Below are 18,889 nucleotides of genomic sequence, written 5' to 3'. Positions count from 1 at the left end.
AAAATCACGCTCATGAGTCAAATTTCCGACATTTCAGATATTTTGGCTTGCGGTTACACACCTGGTCTTGGTCCAGTTACACACCTGTGGTTGGGGTCTGGTTACACACCTGGTTGGGGTCTGGTTACACACCTGGTCAGGGTCCGGTTACACACCTGGTTGGGGTCTGGTGACACAACTTGTCGGGGTCCGGTTACACAACTGGTTGGGTAACAGTTACCCTGGTTACCCAACCAGTTGGGTAACCGGGGTCCGGTTATATTTTTAATAGCTCCTATATATTTTTTTATATAGGAACTATATATTTGTAATAGTTCCTTTATCTTAATGTAGTTTGGTATTTTGATTGGTGGTTATTCATTGTATAGTTTATTTTCTGGGTTTCCTCAGAATTGCTTTTAAATGCATGGATGGAGAAATACTAAAGAAATTGTTCACGAGTTTTGTTAGGCCAAAGCTAGAATATGCAGTAGTTGTGTGGTGCCCATATCTTAAGAAGCACATCAACAAACTGGAAAGGGTGCAAAGACATGCTACTAAGTGGCTCCCTGAACTGAAGGGCAAGAGCTATGAGGAGAGGTTAGAGGCATTAAATATGCCAAAACTAGAAGACAGAAGAAAAAGAAGTGATATGATCACTACATACAAAATAGTAACAGGAATTGGTAAAATCGATAGGGAAGATTTCCTGAGACCTGGAACTTTAAGAACAAGAGGTCATAGATTTAAACTAGCTAAACACAGATGCCGAAGAAATATAAGAAAATTCACTTTTGCAAACAGAGTGGTAGACGGCTGGAACAAGTTAGGTGAGAAGGTGGTGGAGGCCAAGACCGTCAGTAGTCTCAACGTGTTATATGACAAAGAGTGCTGGGAAGACGGGACACCACGAGCATAGCTCTCATCCTGTAACTACACTTAGGTAATTATACACGCGCGCGCGCACGCAATGTGTGTGTGTAGAAATAATATAAATACTAATATATAATTGTTTTATTAATATATATAAATATTAATAAAACAATTAACATCGTGTAGTGTACTCTATATATCAAAATATATTACGTTGAAACCCGTATCAGTCACTAAACAAAAAATTGGGCTACAGTACTCATATTACAAAAATAAAAATAGCTACTTTTAGACCGTCAGCTCGCTACTTTCAGCAATTTGGTTCTGGCAACTCTGCTCAAGAACACAACAACATCTCCCGCGCCAGGAGGAGAAGCTCCTGTGTGTGTGTGTGTGTGTGTACAGGAAACAAACTTCCCTTCATGCAAACTGCACCTACTATCAAGAAGAAGAGGAGGAACTACAGTTACTACAAACTACAATAATACAAGAAACATTACTCGTGGAGTCATCAGGAGAAAAACCTCTATACAAACTGTAGTATCAAGACGACGACGCCGACAAGTATTTATTTGTTTATTTATGTTCAAGAAGTTACATTGGGTTTATGAGAGTACATAGCATGATGTGTTCACATTCTTGTAAAGCCACTACAGTAGTACGCACAGCGTTTCGGGCAGGTCCGTACTCTAACATAATATACATAATATTAAGTACGTAATTTCTAGCAAGATTTATAAAATGTTATCAAGTTTTTGCACCTGCAAGATAACGTAAGCTTTTAAGGGTTGATAGATGTTAATCTTCTTGTTTGAGGAGCTGTTCACTTGAGACAGTTAAGCAAGTCCCAGCTGTGTCTGGGTACAAGTGACAGGTGAAAACCCAGCGGGTTTTCTTCCTATTGAGGAGTGTTGTGAGTGGACGTAATGCCATAGCAGCATGTACAAGATGAGTGGCGCTGCCCAATAAACTCGCCCCATGGGGCAAAATTTAAAACAATTTAAATAAATTGTAAGTAAAAGTAGCGACCTATTCACCTCCACAGGTCAATCTGTGATTACAGAGAGAAGCTAACAGATACCGTGGAATATCTTTAAAGAAGTAGGGACTTCCTTCCAGTTTTCAAAGTCTTTGGACGTGTGGTTCAACTTTGATTCCTGACGGAGATCTGTACTCCTACTCTGCCTTAGGGTCCACCAGCTAAGACAGTTAGTGCCCTCTGGGTCACAAATCTGCTGTCTGGCAGTCCTCTTCAACAGCCCACTTTCTGGCACCTGGCACTCCTATTGCCCGGGGTGATAAGACGATATGGCTCCCCTCCAGTTGTCTTGTTGGCTCTTGAGATGACTTACTCTGGCACCAGTGTGGTCTAGAGGTCTGGGGAGTTAGTGGGTCTCAGTGGATATCTTGGTGTGCCCACTGAGTACTCACCTACTCGCCTAGTTGTGCTTGCGGGGGTCGAGCTTTGGCTCTTTGGTCCTGCCTCTCAACTATCAATCAACTGGTGTACAGATTCCTGAGCCTACTGGGCTCTTATCATATTGCATATGAAACTATATGGAGTCAGCCTCCACCACATCACTGCCTAATGCATCCCATCTGTTAACTACTCTGACACTGAAAAAGTTCTTTATAATATCTGTGTACAGGTGTACTCTGCTGGAAGTCACTGGAAGACATTGCTGATTTTTTTGTCCGATTGGGTTTAGAATTTTAGAATGGTTTTCGTGATTTTGGCTTCAACTGTGTTTGGCCTCCCAGAGTTGAAAAACATGTGACACATTATAATGATCATCTGGAGTCACTGGGCATCAATTAATAGTCTTGCAGTTGGCTCTGTGTGTGTGTGTGTGTGTGTGTAATGTCAGTACTAGTACTTTCCTCCCAGGGGAAGTACTAATACTTTCCTCCTAGGGGAAGTACTAGTACTTTCCTCCCAGGGCAAGGTCAGGGTGTCACAAAACACCTGCCATGCAGTATGTGTATTATAAAGCCCTGTGTTATAGCTTCCCTTTAACCTAATAACAGCAACAGTATTCATAACACTTGTTGCACTTACAGAAACAATAACCACTAATGTATGACCCAAATTGAAATTTATGAACTGGGTATAAGACTATTAATCAATTCATTATGCATCCCATACCCATCCAGTGAGTGGTAGTGGATCCCATACCCACCCTGTGATTGGTAGTGGACCCCATACCCATTCTGTGAATGGTAGTGGACCCCATACCCATTCTGTGAATGGTAGTGGACCCCATACCCATTCTGTGAGTGGTATTGGAAAAGGTTACAGAGGCACATAATGAACTCAGGAACTCAGATTCATTTGGATTAGGATGTTAAAGAATTGATAAGCAAGTTACATAGACATAGCATAAGAATAGAGTTAACTGCAGAAGACCTATTACTCCTGCAAGTAGTTCCTATTTATTCAACCTGCCTTACAGAGAACGTCGCATTTTGGTTGTATGCGTTACATAAGGCCAAAAATTGTCGTACTAGAAAATAGAAGCAGCTCACGAAAGTGACGTACTGTCCCATTTTCTGTTTTGGGTCCTTTGGTAGGTTAGGAGAGAACACTTTAAATTGACTATTTTCTGGACTGACTGTTTTCTGGATGTTGGAAAATCTTAGGAGGACGGGCTAATTTATTAGGGATACAAGTCACATCATACACAAGATGGTATGATGGTCCAGCACTTCTTAAAGAAAACTATTCAATTTTATCTTGAAGATGTCCACATTTGTTCCAGCAAGCTGGAACCGAGCCTGTGTATACCTCCTGTGCAGACCGGTTTATGCCTCGGTTATGGACCCAGCTTCCTTCCAGTTCGGTTCTTCGTCCCATTGATGGGTGCGTTACGAGGTTCCAGAGTAGTCATGGATGGCAGGCTATCCTTTGTTTTTGTTTGGGGCTTTTGGGGCTTGGTGCAGTTTGTCATATCCGCACGCTTCAGTGGTGACAGGTATCTACTGTGTTGCAGGTGTTTCTTAGGGGTTCTTTTGAGTCCCTCAATGCATGCTTCTTTGCTCCATGAGCCAGGTTCTGGCTCATGGTCACTGGTAAGCTAATAAGAACTCCACGACTGACGGCACCTAGTGCTGTAGTATGGCACTGTATCAGTGTAGTAGCTTCAGGGAGCCATTGGAGCTCACCCAGTAATTGGCATTATTTTTATTATCATCATTACATTTGTTTTTTTGTTTTGTTTTTCAGGTGATTGTTGAAAGATGTACTGGTATTCCTTAAAATTTGGCTTGGGGAAGTGTCATCCACATTGGCAAACGACATTTAGCAATCCTCTATGGCATCGATTAGTTTCACTGACAGTTGTGAATACCGAATCAGACAAAGTTGATAGTGATACATTTGGACGTTTAGCTGCGTTATCTAGTGTAAATAATAATAATTTAAAGGATAAAAATGGCCAACAGACAGCTCCTGGCAGCTTTGCAAAATTTAAGTTCAATGAAAATATTTATAGATTTAAAGAAAATGGAAGAAGTACACCATTAGTGGAGAGTTTGGAGAATTATCAACAAGAGAATATTCTTGACAAATGGAATAGATTTAAAGATGCACATTATGAGGAACTCCTGAAGGATTCGGGAAATATTTTACAAGACGATAATGAGGATGATTATTACTACTTCCAAAAGAAAAATGCCAAAAAGAAAACTGTGAAAAGTGAAGATGGTAACACCTCTCTAAATGCGTCTCTCAACGAAAATACAAATTTGCGCTTGGAAAAGGAAAATGAAAGTCAGCCAGAACAAATAAGCAGCGATAAATTTGGTACAATAGCTCCACCAAAGCTTGATCATTTGAATGCAACTGGTGATGAAGGCGATGAGAGAGAAGAAAGGTACCAAGAAGCAAAGCTGGAAAGGAGACATAGACCTGCATACTATGGGCTGCGGATGAAGAACTTGTGCAAGGAAAGAAAGGTTGGTACCCTCAATAAATTGAAATATATGAAATAAATTGATATGTGTATATAAGAATATGTGTAGATATATTAGGTGATCTTAGAGAAATCAATAAAATGTTAATTTGCAGTTTAATCACATGGTAAAAATTTTCACATTTGAATTTTCTGTATCAAATCATTATTCATTTGATGGTTAGTATGATATTTCTATACAGTTAATATGTTATTGACTGAATTAGTTTGCAAATTTATTTATAATGTACACAATCCAGATTGTCACGTTTGATGCCAGGAAATGTTCATTTACAGTATATTAAAGTGCTGTGCTTGAATACCGATACATTACTAGGCATAAGATAGAAGAATGTTTATTGTTAATTATATGCATGAGAAATAGAAGGCATTCTTTTCCAGTTGCTAGATGCTCTGAAGATTCTGGAGGAGGAGATGCCAGCTGTGGCGGCCAAGCCTGATTACTTTTGTTACCAAGTTCTTATAAATGCCTGTGGAAGGGCTGGGTATACTAAAAAAGCTTTTCACCTTTACAATCAGGTAATGTTTTAAGAGTTAATCATTTTATTATCGGCATCTCTTACCTTTCTGGTAAGAGATGCTGATTTTAGTGTGTGTGTGTGTGTGTAATTACCCAAGTGTAATTACAGGATAAAAGCTACGCTCGTGGTGTCCCATCTTCCCAGTACTGTACTCTTTGTCGTATAACGCTTTGAAATTACTGATGGTTTTGGCCTCCCACCTTCTCACCTAACTTGTTCCAACCATCTACCACTCTGTTTGCAAAAGTGAATTTTCTAAAGGGGCATTTCAATTTAATCACTTTATTTTTGTGTATTCAGTTATAATACGAAAAAATTGAAATCTGTATATGTAGTACAGTATTCGTAGACCTCAAGATAGTAGAAAGAGACAGTTAAAAATTTTTTTTTTTTTATCCTTATCCTGACTTATCCTGACCAAGGGATATATAGTTGTAATGGCTAGGCATTTTCCCCTGATAATTCCCTTCCCTTCCCCCATGTATTGCATTGGAATCAGGCCTCACTTTACTTAATACAGTATAAATTTTGTATTTTCCCAGATGAAGAGATGTGGTTTTCAAATTCAGCCTGTAGCATACACTGGACTGTTCAATGCATGTGCCAACTCCCCGTGGCCAACCACTGATGGACTGAAGCGGGCTACCGGGCTGCGAGAGCAGTTACTAGAAAAGGGATACATTTTCAACCAAACAATCACCCATGCTATGATAAAAGGTACATCAGATATTAATGAGCAACACTGCATCAGATGAATATATTAAACACACTGGGATGATCAGAAGATTGAGAAACGACGACATTTTGGTCCGTCCAGAACCATTATCAAGTTGTATGTGAAAATATTTTTCTCAGACCTGTCTGTAACTTGGGGCCCCGTGGCATAAAATGGTGTCATTTCTCCATCCTCTGATGTGTGGTCTGGTCATCATATCTTCAGTAATGACAGTATTCCAGTCTTCAGTCATGTTATTGTGACTCATCGTCTATTGAACACGTGTTTGCAAGGATTGCGCTTCAGCCCCTAGTCCCCAGCTATGTATATGTGCGCTGTTTGTATATGATTTAAGGGTATGAGCTTGAAAGCCATACTCTAGGGTACAGACTAACAATACCCGGCCTATACTTCTTCACTTACAGTATACATACGTTTCTTTAAAACAGGGGGTGTAGAACCAATATGCATTTATAAACACTTCAAACACAAGAGTAACCACGTGTGGCTGATACCATATTTTTGAATTGGTGGGACTACAAACAGTCATTGTGTGTGCATTACATTTATTAAGACACAGGAAATGAGATAGTACACTACAATGGAATACCTTCTCACTCACCAGATTAATGACAGTATTCCAGTCACAGATATAATGGAGGTCAATAACCTCACACTGTGAGGTTGGGGCCCCTCTCGAGCACACACCCAGTGTGTGAAGGCTCGCTCCTCTCTCCTCGTGGAGTGCAGGGACACAACTCTTGCGAAAACGCGCAGGGAAACTTTACACACACTGAAGTACATATACACATTTACTAATTCTGAACATACTCTCAAACACTTACAAATGAATCATAAAATTTAACAAATAAAACAAGCTGTTATTTTAACTAAGAGAAACATTTACATTAATAACAACAAAAGCTAAACTATATACAGTATACCAGTTATTACAGTGAGTGCATCTTCATCCCTAGATCTTTCAAAATTTCTGATTAACCTGTTTTGGTATGAAAATTTGAGTTCTTTCATTATAATTTTACAAAGCTTAGTGTTCATCTTGGTTATCATTTCCTATACCAACATATTTCCCAGTCAATTCATCCAAAGAATTCACTTAATTTCCTATAATGTTCACCGTTAAAGTTCAATTTCTCTTATATCTTCCTGGTGTGGTATAAAACCTTATACAAAATTTAATGCATTATGATAAAATTGGCATGCACTAAAAAAAAAAAAGATTAAAAATATAAATCTGAGAATAGGAAGAGGAAGGTTGTCTTGAGATAGTTTCGGGGCTTGGTGTCCCCACAGCTTGGTCCTCGGCCAGACCTTTTTTTTTTTTTCTTTTTGTTACACATCCTCAGGAAGTAGGCTGTAGCATCTGTCTAGCTCTCAGGTACCTATTTACTGCTATGTAACAGGAGCATCAGGGTGAAAGAAACTCTGCCCATTTATTTCCACCTCCACCTGGGATCGAACCTGGAACCTCAGAACTACGAATCTGAACCGCTATCCACTCTGCTGTCTCGACTGTACTACCGGGAGCCTCTTACCAGGACCGGGAAAAATATGTGCATAGATGTGTTTCTGTCATTTACGATAAGAAAATGACCCAAAATTTTCTGACCCAAAAATGACCCAAAAAGTAATAAATTGGGAAAAAAAGGCAAAATTCTTTGAAACCAAACATTTTTGAGGTTCCACTGTACTATAATTTCGTATTTTCTTTCTTTTATATCCTTATATAGGTTGTACGATGCAGTGTAATTTTATGTCCTTGTGCCTAAAACATGTATTGGTAATACATAACTATCTTTCACTGCACATGTTTAGGGGCGCTTGTTGCTTCTCTGAGACAGCGACCTCTCAAGATTCTGGTCATGGTGGCTGAACAAGTTATTACGACTTGATAATGGTCCAGAACCATTATATTTTTTTGAAACATCGTCGGTTCTCCATCTTTTGATGTTTGGTTTAGTCATCAACAAGTTATTAGAGCCTGTTTGACCAAATGTTTGTGTAAACCCAAATATGTTGCTGTCTCAAGGGAGCAACTGAGGTATCTCTTCAGGAAGGTGCATTATATTTACCTAAACACCCTTTATTTCAGCATTTGGAAGATGTGGAGATATCAACACAGCCTTCCAAATTGTTGATGACATGATTGAGCAAGGATTGCTAGTCACCACGGAAACTATTAATTTTCTGCTTCAGGCATGTGTTACTGACAAGCAAACAGGTTTTAGGCATGCATTAATGGTAAGTTATCCCTTTCACCATAGTACTATAGATTTGTGCAATAAATGAAAGCATTAATATCTTATAAATTGGCAGCCACACTACCATGGATATAAACATTTCATTCACCTGGGCACTAGTCGACTTGAATCGCCAACCCCACGAGAGTGAGAAGCTCAGAAGCGTGAGGTTTTGAGCTTGTCTTAATTTTTGAGCTAATCTTAATTTTTACAAGATTGAATTTCAGTGTAAATATCTTGTCAAATGTGGTTAATTATAAGCTATGTAAAATGTAATATGTTGTATTGTGCCAAGTTACAGACAGGCCAGAGAAACTGATTTAATTTATTGATTTTACTGAAATAATAAGACATGATTTCTTTGACAGACTGGTCTGAATGATAGTGGAGCACTTGAGTTATAATGGAACATAATTAATTCAAATACAATTTCTGGGAGGGCCCACTTGTTTGCTTTCCTAGCCCCTGAAACACACTGTTGCCTACAGGTAACCAGGATTAGAATCTTGGTTTCTCTTTGAGGCAGGGGTAATGTCCTTGACCTCTAGAGGGGTGTCTCATTTAGATGCTCGTTGTTCGAACTCCAGTATTTGTGTTTGCTAAGCGTCTTTTTCTCTGTGCATATCTTGCACTTCTGTGTGTGCACATCAATGTATTTTCTAGTGTTTGGCTTGTAATGCCTTATGTGGCAACAACGCCTCTCCTGCTGGCTCGAATGTTTGATGTTTTGAGCTCTGTGGCCTGCTCTACACTTAAATACCTTAAATTTGGTAAGCTACCGAGGGCCTAACTCGTATTAAATCGCCCATTGTTTAACTTATTGGGTAATCCAGCCCTGACTAGCTAGATTTTGAACCAATATTGTTTCATTAATGTCAACCAGCTTCATTTTGTTTACAGTAATTTGAAATAATCTTGTTTATTTTATTAACAGGTATGGAGGAAAATGCGAGAGTTGAAACTATCTCCAGATATTTATTCATATAATCTCTTGATACGTTCCATCAAGGACTGTGGCAGTGGAGACCCACAATTGACCTCCAGGCTGCTGCAGGAAAAAGTAAATGCCTCATGTAAAGGAGCAAAAGAGAAGATGAAACAAATAGTAAAGGAAAATATTCTGGTCATAGAAAGTGAGATCAAAAAACATGATCCTGTTCCAGGAGATGCAAGCAGCACTCAGGATATATCAGGCAATGTGGAAATAAGTAATAGTAATTCTCCCGTTACTAGTGAAAATGTAAAAGATGAAAAGATATACAAATTGATTGAAATCAAGAGAGAAATACAGAATAGTACAAAAGAGGATCTTGTATTACCTAATTTATTAGGTAGGAAGATAACTCCCGGAACTGTTGTGGGTTTGGGATCACTGGATCAACCACATGACAGGTAAGCCAATGTTGATGGACGTATTCTGTCTTTCATGTTTAACCTTAAATGACTCGGCTAATTAAGTTTTACATTATGGTGCTTGTGACAAAAAATAGTTCACAAAATTTAAAAATCATATACATATGGCAATTCATGCACAGGAATTAATTGTAGATAGTGATCCAAGCTATATGAGTTAAACAAATGTATCAGCTCAGAAAACAGACATTTGTTAAATTTCTTACATATTTTCTATTTTACAGCTTTTGCTTGTGTACTGTATTTAATTTGGCTCAGTGATTACCAGATATTTTTTGACATATTTGGTGTTGTAAACATTGTCTAGTTGATATTTGATGTTGTTATTACTTCTGCTTAAACCCTATATTTGTCAGTATTAAACTACTGTACTACTCTCAATCCATTTTAAGTCTTTTAGTGATTTTGAATCTTCTGAATTTATTTCCTGCCAATTTTTGTAACCAAATTTACAAATGATGATGATCAATCTTGTATCTAAATCATTAATATATATATGTATAATAAACAATAGTTCCCAGGACAGATCCTTGGGACCCTAAACTTGCGACAGTCACCCACTCACTTTACTTAGGATAACTTCCCCAGATACAGAAGGTCTCAATACCCTAACATTTGGAGGGGGCAATCCTGAGTTGTCAGTACTGTACCTTGTGCTCCAGGAAGCGCAGGCTGAACTGCCACACACAGTGGTGTTTTATTACACTATGCTCTATTTTTGTTAGCCAAATTATTACAAATCTGAGTTAAGATCTTACAATTTGAAGTATGTACACATCAAAGAAAAAATCATTATATACAGTGGCCTATTGGTATATAAATAAAGTTATTGTAATTCAGTCTTTCAAATAAATAGTCTGCTGTAGCATGAAACTTTTTAGAATACAGTACATTGAATAAATAATGTAGCTGTATATTACATTTTGTTAGTCATAATTTATTAATAATAAATTTATAGGGTGTTAATTTACACTTTACCTAAATATCATTGCTCTATTGTCATACTTTTGTAGGTTAGCTCTTCTAGGTGGGCCCAGTGGAATATTTAAACAAATGGAACGAGACCGAGTAAAAGCAAATTTGAAGTCTGTCACGCAACTTCTGGATTCTTTACCTGCAAGTACTGAAGCAGAGGAGGTTGGTGTGGATTCATTTTGATATACACTGTTCTGAATACTATTTCTTAATTACTAAGGCTATTCTGCCATTTACCTAGAGGGGATTTGGGGAAAGAAAGATAGTTGATGAAAGAAGTGTGTAAGTGATCATGATTGGATTTGCTGGTGTGAGAAGAGTGCAAGACCAGAATGCTAGGAAATGAATCCACGAGAGAAATGCATCATTATGGTCAAGCAATACTCTGTTGCTGTGTTTTTCACCAATCCAAGAAATTAATATTTTGCTGTTTTTATTTTTCCATTCTTCATCCTTGTTCATTTCATGTTAAAAACTAAATTTGTTTCATGTTCCCACTGCTCTCAGTGAAGGAATTTATAATTTAAGTACAGTACATCCATTAATACATACATTTACACAGTCATCCAAAACCTTGGTATATACTGACAGGTGTCAGCATCCATGTTCAATGAACAAATTTTTTATTATTATTATAACTGTTTCTTTTTAGGCCCTCCTCCAGTCTATGAAAAATATTGGCCTCAGTCCAGACACACAATTTTGCAACATGCTAATTCGCAAACGCAACTTCCGGAAAGATGCTGGGGCTGCAAAGGTATGTCGGTACTGAACAGTATATAATGTTTAATCAATTTTTAAAATATTACCAATGTTTATTGTTTAAGTGCACCTATTTAAGTGGTTGCAATGGAGTTTGTAGGAATGTCTAGCACTTTCAAAAACATCCTAGATAGAAAGCTTTGGTTTCTTTTCTTTGCATATTACAGTACTCAGTTATACATAGTTCAACAACTGTACATGGATTGTACGATTGAGAACAGCTTAAATTCCTGACAAAGATTTAGAGAAACACAAGTTAGAGCAGTTGTTCTAATAGTATCTTGTTTGTGACTCTTCAGTCCCGCTAGTGCCCAATGTGTGACCCCCCCCCTTTTGCCTTGCTAATACCCCATGTGTGACTCTCCCTTTACCATGGTTGTACCCCCTTGTTTGACAAGGCCTTCTTGCAGCACCCAACAGCCCTCTTCATTTCTTGCTCCTTGTGAATTTTGCATCATCTGCAAACATCAGTATGTCAGAACTCACTTCCCCAGGGAAGTCATTTACATAAATTAGAAAGAGCAATGGTACTAGGACAGAGCCTGTGGGAACACCATTGCCTACTCCTCTCCAGTCTGACATATCCTCTCTGACTATGACCCATTTGTTTCCTATCAGTCACATACTCCCATACCCAGTCCAGTGCCTTTCCTGTTATCTTTGCTTGTCTCTCCATCTTATGTATTAGTCTTTTGTATGGAACTGTATCAAGGACTTTCTGGAAGTCAAGTTTATTAAGCATGATTTTCCCACTCTGAAGTCATGTTGTTCCTTATGTGTGACCCCTCATCCTGGTCACCCCCAGTATCTGGCTTCTTGTCTTGGTAGCACTCCATACATGACCCTTTGTTCTGGCAGCACTCCATGTATGATCCATTGTCCTGGTAGCTCCCAATGGCTGGTGCCCCTCATCCTTGTAGCTCCCCATGTAGGATCCCTCATCCTTGTAGTCCTGCTTGCAAACATTTGAACTTTGATGACCTTTTCAGTGTTCCTTAGTAAAATGTGCCCTCTTCCTGTGTGGAGTCCCATCGGCTTCCTGAAGCTACCTTACTGATCAAGAGCCATACCATTGAGTGTCATCAATTGCAGTTCTTTGTAAGCCTACTGGGGGCCATGAACCAGATTCTGGCCCCCCTCAGAGAGGTGAAGGGAGCAATGGGAAAACCCCGGCAGGCTCGGTTGTACAATGGCACCTTTTAAGTCTGTTGTCGCCTTGTACGAATTCGTCTGTTGCTCGTCGTCCCTGCCTCTGGGTAGTGATAATCTTTTCTGCCTCTGCCTTGCTGCCTGTAGGGTCGGGTGATACCTCCGACCCGCAGTCCTGTGGGACTCGTTCCCTACTTGTACTCCATTTTTACTCATCCCCATCAGATATTCTGCGGGATCGGGGAGCATCGTGTTGCATAGTTTTTGTGATGCAACGTGACAGGTTGCATCACAGTGATCAGTAAGATAGTTTCAGGGAGCCTCCGGGGCTCATCCAGTAACTGGCGTTTCATTACATTCAATGTTTTTTTGTTAGTGTGATGCATGTTTGTTTCTTTTCAAATAATTAATTAATTTGAATATAAATATTTGAGTAAAGCAGCAGCAGGGATTGTTAAATGCAGTGAAAGTAATTGTAGTCGAGACAAGGTTATTTTTGTTAAAATGTAAATACTGTATTATAATCACTTAGAGAAAATGGCTGAATGCAGAATATTCAGCACTTTAATGAGAAATTTTAATTTAAAAATACTGTTTCAATTTCAGGATGTTCTTGACATAATGCAGGAGCACCAATTACTTCCTGATATAATCACTTTTGGTTGCTTAGCTTTGGGTTGCCGGAATCTTGAAGATGCAATTGGCCTGTTACGAGAAATGGAAGCAGCTGAATTCAGGTAATAAATACAATGTATCTGTTTCTGGGTAAGGTCACTCGGTAGCTTCCCTCTGCTTATGTCACTGGCACTCATGTTAGGTACTGGACACACTTGGCTCTTGTGACTAACTCGACCCACCTAGTACAAGAACTTCTGCAAGCCCCTTTACCCTCCCTATGGGGCAAGGATCTCGTGGAAACCAGAGATCAACCCAGTACCAAGATGAACTGCCCACAAAAAGCATTGAAAATAGGTCACAAGACACTCGACCTTCCTCTTGAGAAATGTTTGGCAGTTGCCAACGAACGTATGTTTCCAGCATTTCCCCAACCCACCACCATGGGACATCCTGTGTCACTCAAGGTCCTAGAGAGATGATGCCACACACTCTTGCCTGGCAATCAGTTGGACTCATCTTTTGGTTCACATGAAGAACACTTATCATTATCTAAGTTAAGTGTTCAGTTTTCCTTTATGTCAAACAAATAGGGTTTAATCCTTAAATGTTCCATTAGCTTGTGTGCTGTTCACATTGAGTTTCTCTGGCTACTGTGATCTGCTTCAGCTTTGTTTTCAGGATGTCCTTCCCTGGTACTGCTGTCAAAGATCATTCACCAACAAGGTTGTCTTCACCGAGGTGTTAGAGGTCCTCCTTTGGGAAGACTTCCCATGAGTCAATCCTGTCTCGGATGAAGCTCTGATCCCTTGTTCCGTTTAATGGGAGTTGATACAATTAATGAATGCATGAGTGTGCATGCTAGTACTGTGCCTCCACCTTCTTTGTAGAGCTGGGACTGTGGGGTTATGTGATTCAAGTTATTTTCATTGTTATCCTAACTTCAATGGACTACTTCATAAGGTTGTTTATTATATTTACATAACTCCACATGTGGGGGGAGGGTTATAGCGTTTTACTATTTAATTTATGTATGATTAGTTCACTCAGTGTTGCAAGATTTAATTAGAACTTAAGCTAAACATTTAGTAAATTAAATTGACCAAAATTTCTTCCTAAATTATTAACTTTGAAGGACCAGCCTGTTGGCATTTACTGTACAGTACTTGTTTTTATATTTGTCATTAAATGAACAAATTTGTATTGTAAATTACTAAATTATAATTAAATTGAGTTAAATTATTAATTAATTTAAGCCAAAAATCTATGGTTACACCAAACAGCCATATTTCATTAATCTTGTATTTTATGTAATATTTGGATGCATTTCTAATCCTGGTACTGCATCAAATACTTGATTTTTTTTTTAAATTCTAGCTATATCATGGTTTGTGTATAACCTTTTGTTTAAAAAAAAAAATAATATTTTTTGTATATTCCTCAGACCTAATCTGGAGATAATGACAATTCTGGCAAAGAATAGCTTATTGAAGCAGGATTATTTCTTCACATTAGAGATGCTAAAAGAAATGCATCAGCATAACATTGAACCGGATGTTAATCTTCTCAAGCTTCTTGAATCTGCCAGGACTAAAGCACGCAACACTATCTTGCAAATGGTAAATAACTTCTTGTACTATATCACTTTGAGGTATAAGTGACCTTCCTAAATGGATTTCAGGGTCCTAATGGAATTTATGTTCTTGAAGTTTAAAGTGCTAATAAAACTATTTTCTTGTAAAGCCTTCTAATGCCTATATGCACTTTATCTGGTTCAGTAACGATTAATATTTCATGTACTGTATAGACATCTGTTAAATTTTGATTTATTGATAACTATATGCATTTCATAATGTACAGTAAAGCGATGAAATGATTTTGTTTTTTATAGATAGGTTAAAAATCAGGATGTTAATTAAAAGTAATAATTATGATAATACTGTATTAGGTTTGGGCCAGAGCAAATGATCTGGCCTCTGATCAAATGACACTGTAAAAACAGCCTAAGCTACTCTATCGTTTTGTGATGTATTTTATTATCTCAATAAACTTACTTGAGATTTTAGCCTATTACTGTATCATGTAGCTATTCACTGCTATATTGTACACTTAACAAATATAAATGACATTCATTCATGATCACTTTTTTTTTAAATATTTTTCAGTATTAAAAATAAACATGTAATTCTATACATTTTATTAATGAATTGTAGTAATCCATATTTATCAATAATGGATAGTTACTATTACTTTCCTGTTACAGGAAAGAGAGAAATCTTCTATGAAAATCAGCAAAAGGAAGATGGAGGGTATAAGGATCTATCTCTTAGAGTACAAAAATTGGCTTAAGAAATCACCGATACAACTTCCAGATCATCCTTGGGCACAATACAAGGCAGCATCAAGTGCAGTTAACAGCACTTAGATTTTGTCTCTGTCTTTGTATGGCAGAAATTCAGGTGAATTTGTCCCATATCTTGTCTCCTGGTCACAAAATTGTAGTGCACTGCTCACCTGTTTTAATGTTATATCAGGAACAATTTTGATTATAACAAATTCCCAATGTAGCTTAATTCTAGTTTGTATGAGATCCAATAAGAAATATTATCCTAAGTTGTTAAGAACACACACAATTTGCGAATGTTGAAATCTTAGTTTTTTTGTTATTATTGTATATTTTGTGAAGTTCTATACAGATCAAGTTTTCACAATGAAGACAAAACATACAACATGTTGTGTGTCTCAAGTTAACATTACTTTTTACAGGTACTGTACTGTGTGTGTGTAATATTTTGTAAAGAAACATTGTATAATATTTGTATCATCTTAGTTACACTGTGCTATACATCTGTAATATATTGTACATATAGGAAATGCTTTATTGTTTAATACTGTACTGTACTGTATATACTCTATGTATATTTATACAAACATTGCTTAATCAAGACTTGCTATAATTGATAAATTTTGTAAAATACACTAGACGAATTTTAAATGAAAACCCTTTTAGAATGATGCTGAAATATATTGTATAAGTTATGTATCTTTATTTGATTTAAAATTAAACTTGAATTTGCAAATACAGTATATTGCAATGAATTTTTACTGAATTTGGGCCACTACCTCTCATCCCATGTTTTGTACAATGAATGTTGACCAAAGAATAATCAGAAATTTATAGGGCTCTTACTAAGATTATCATTCTAGTCAAGTTTAAGGAAAAGAAATTCACATGAAACATATTTTGGCTGTGATAGTGAGAAAGTCTTTACCAGTCTCTGGTGTAGTGGTAAGACACTCGCCTGGCATTCCGCGAGCGCTTTGTCATGGGTTCGTATCCTGGCCGGGGAGGATTTACTGGGCGCAAATCCTTAACTGTAGCCTCTGTTTAACTCAACAATAAGATGTGTACTTGGTTGTAACAACGATTCTTCGCGGCGGGGATCGTATTCCAGGGACCTGCCCGAAACGCTACGCGTACTAGTGGCTGTACAAGAATGTAACAACTCTTGTATATATATACAAAGAAAAAAAAAAAAAAAAAAAAGGTAAGGTAATGTACAGGTGCTAGAAAAGGCCCCGGCCAGACTGTTTCAGCCAAGCCATATGGTGGGAGTTGCCACAAATATTACTTAATTACTTCAACATAACTCGATTGATTTTTTCCTGTTTTTTTGCAGGAAGTATTTTTCCTATATTTTGATAGGGAATAGCCATCCACCCCATGAACAGGGCAGACTGCCAAACCAACACCAGACTGCAGTCTAGCCAAGGAGGGCCAGGTCTTAAACTCAGATCTGGACAAAAAGAATTGGGTGTTGATTTGGATGATTTTTAGCCAACACTACCTCAACAACAGATACTTGATGGAAACAGAACTCGGCCAACACAACGCAGACATACTACTACTGAATGAAACCTCGGCACGCCCCAACACATGAAAACCCAGGGTAAACATATAGGACAAACTTAAATAAATATATATATAATTACCATATTTTGAGAATGAAGAGAATGACGATAATTTTCTTAACACTTTCGCGCTTTCCGCGAAGGTCACTCAGCCAACCGAATGTGCGCGCGGCGTTTTTATCGCTTAAGCGTAAAAACAAAAATGTGTATACTCTTTTTACTCTTCTGACCTTAGTTCTCATGCTACGTATTTCATTTTGGTACCAACGTGTTCGCAATAAAATTCTCTAGAAGAACATCAGTAAAAAAAGTCACGAAACGTATAGGGATACCAGCACCAAATAAATAACTACGAAGATGACTCGCCGTGAGCGCCCATCAGCAACAAAATGTTTTTACTCTTGGGATTGTAATCACCTCCACACTTATTCTACAGCGTTAATTTTGGTATCAATGGACTCGCAATGAAATTCCCAACACGGTGATATGAATATAAGCGTAGAATAATGATGCGGCCAGCCCGCAAGAGTGTGGGAAGTGGTGAAATTGTTACCCGGTATCGGTGACGGGACGACGCACGGCGCTTTGAAAGTTTATACTTATTTCACTCTCATGACATTAATTTTCTATGTACGTCATTCATTTTTGTGTCAATGTGTTCGCAATAGAATGTTCTATGTGCCCATAGGTAAAAAATATCAACAAAGCGTAAGTTAGAATAGCGCCAAATATAAAACAACGCTGGAACATATCAGTGAGCGTCAAACACACACGAAATGTTTTTACTTTTGTTATGTTTGTCAAGTTTATACTTGTTGCACACAGTTATTTTTGGTTGTATATTGATCGGAATAAAATTCCCTAAACAGACATATGCATATAATACATGATATGGGGGAAGCATTACCAGTATAAACGGCTAAAGTCACCCACCTGCAACCCGTTTGGGACAAAATACCATTTGATCGAAGTTATCCACACCTTTCATGAAATTATTGTACCATGCAGCCTAGTGGTGAGAAAGAGAGCCTCATAGCGCGCAGTTTGAAACAAACCCAAAGTAAATCGGATAAAAATTGAATTTTATACAAATATTTTAAAAGAGGACTCAACTTTATGTCCACTATGCGTTAGCGTTAGACGAAACGGGACGCGCCGGCGTGTCCAGATAGCGCGAAAGTGTTAATTAGCTGGGCTTGCCGGGACAGTTAGTGCCTCCCTACCTTTCCCTCACACCCGAGTCGACATAATGGTACTGGCTTTGTGCTTTATCCTGATAACTACCACGATAAATTACTATGAGAGTTACCATTGTTCTAACAACTGGTTAAATTGTCAACTGGTGAGACAAGGTGCGAAAAAGGTTTAACTTGTGTTGCCCAACCATTTGTTGGACGGTAGAGCGACGGTCTCGCTTCATGCAGGTCTGCGTTCAATCCCCGACAATCCAAGTGATTGGGCACCATTCCTTCCCCCCCCCCCATCCCAACTCATTATCCTGACCCCTTCCAAGTGCTGTAAAGTCAAAATGGCTTGGCACTTTCTTCTGATAGTTCCATTCTATTGTGTTGCTAATTACAAAGTTGAAGTGGATGATGCGCGGTTAGAGAACACAGAACTGTGTAGCCATCAGTGGATAGTGGCCGGCAATATGAACGTCTTAATACTAGAGGCAGTACCCAGCATTCCTAAGGTGTCTGTACTCTTGGTGCCTGTATTACATTTGAGTGCGGAGGTGATGGG

The 18,889-nt window shown here is 38.2% G+C and overlaps 1 protein-coding gene across 3 annotated transcripts; it reads left to right on the top strand.

Annotated features, from left to right (window-relative positions):
• Nucleotides 1-1,177: 1,177 nt before the first annotated feature.
• LOC138352251 (pentatricopeptide repeat-containing protein 1, mitochondrial-like) lies at nt 1,178-16,337 on the top strand. Of its 3 annotated transcripts, none has more exons than XM_069304587.1 (11): nt 1,178-1,416; nt 4,076-4,806; nt 5,205-5,342; nt 5,887-6,061; nt 8,173-8,321; nt 9,255-9,712; nt 10,747-10,870; nt 11,361-11,465; nt 13,226-13,356; nt 14,679-14,853; nt 15,498-16,337. In XM_069304587.1, exons 2-11 carry the CDS (start codon nt 4,090-4,092, stop codon nt 15,657-15,659), a joined length of 2,334 nt encoding a protein of 777 aa, XP_069160688.1. In that variant the 5' UTR covers nt 1,178-1,416; nt 4,076-4,089; the 3' UTR covers nt 15,660-16,337. The 3 variants fall into 3 exon arrangements, with proteins under 3 accessions (XP_069160688.1, XP_069160690.1, XP_069160689.1); XM_069304589.1 differs by lacking the exon at nt 1,178-1,416 and adding an exon at nt 1,422-1,532; XM_069304588.1 differs by lacking the exon at nt 1,178-1,416 and adding an exon at nt 1,679-1,863.
• Nucleotides 16,338-18,889: the final 2,552 nt, after the last annotated feature.

This window comes from Procambarus clarkii, chromosome 52, assembly GCF_040958095.1.
Source record: "Procambarus clarkii isolate CNS0578487 chromosome 52, FALCON_Pclarkii_2.0, whole genome shotgun sequence".
NCBI classification, from domain to species: domain Eukaryota; kingdom Metazoa; phylum Arthropoda; class Malacostraca; order Decapoda; family Cambaridae; genus Procambarus; species Procambarus clarkii.
Note: the sequence above shows the minus strand (reverse complement) of the source record. Positions and strands in the feature narration are given on the sequence as shown.

Excerpts from the sequence above, each read along its gene's own strand:
- LOC138352251 (XM_069304587.1), top strand. The coding sequence starts at position 4,090 with ATGTACTGGTATTCCTTAAAATTTGGCTTGGGGAAGTGTCATCCACAT. Across the intron at positions 13,357-14,678 it reads ATGGAAGCAGCTGAATTCAG|ACCTAATCTGGAGATAATGA; the intron begins GTAATAAATACA and ends TATATTCCTCAG. Across the intron at positions 14,854-15,497 it reads GCAACACTATCTTGCAAATG|GAAAGAGAGAAATCTTCTAT; the intron begins GTAAATAACTTC and ends TTCCTGTTACAG.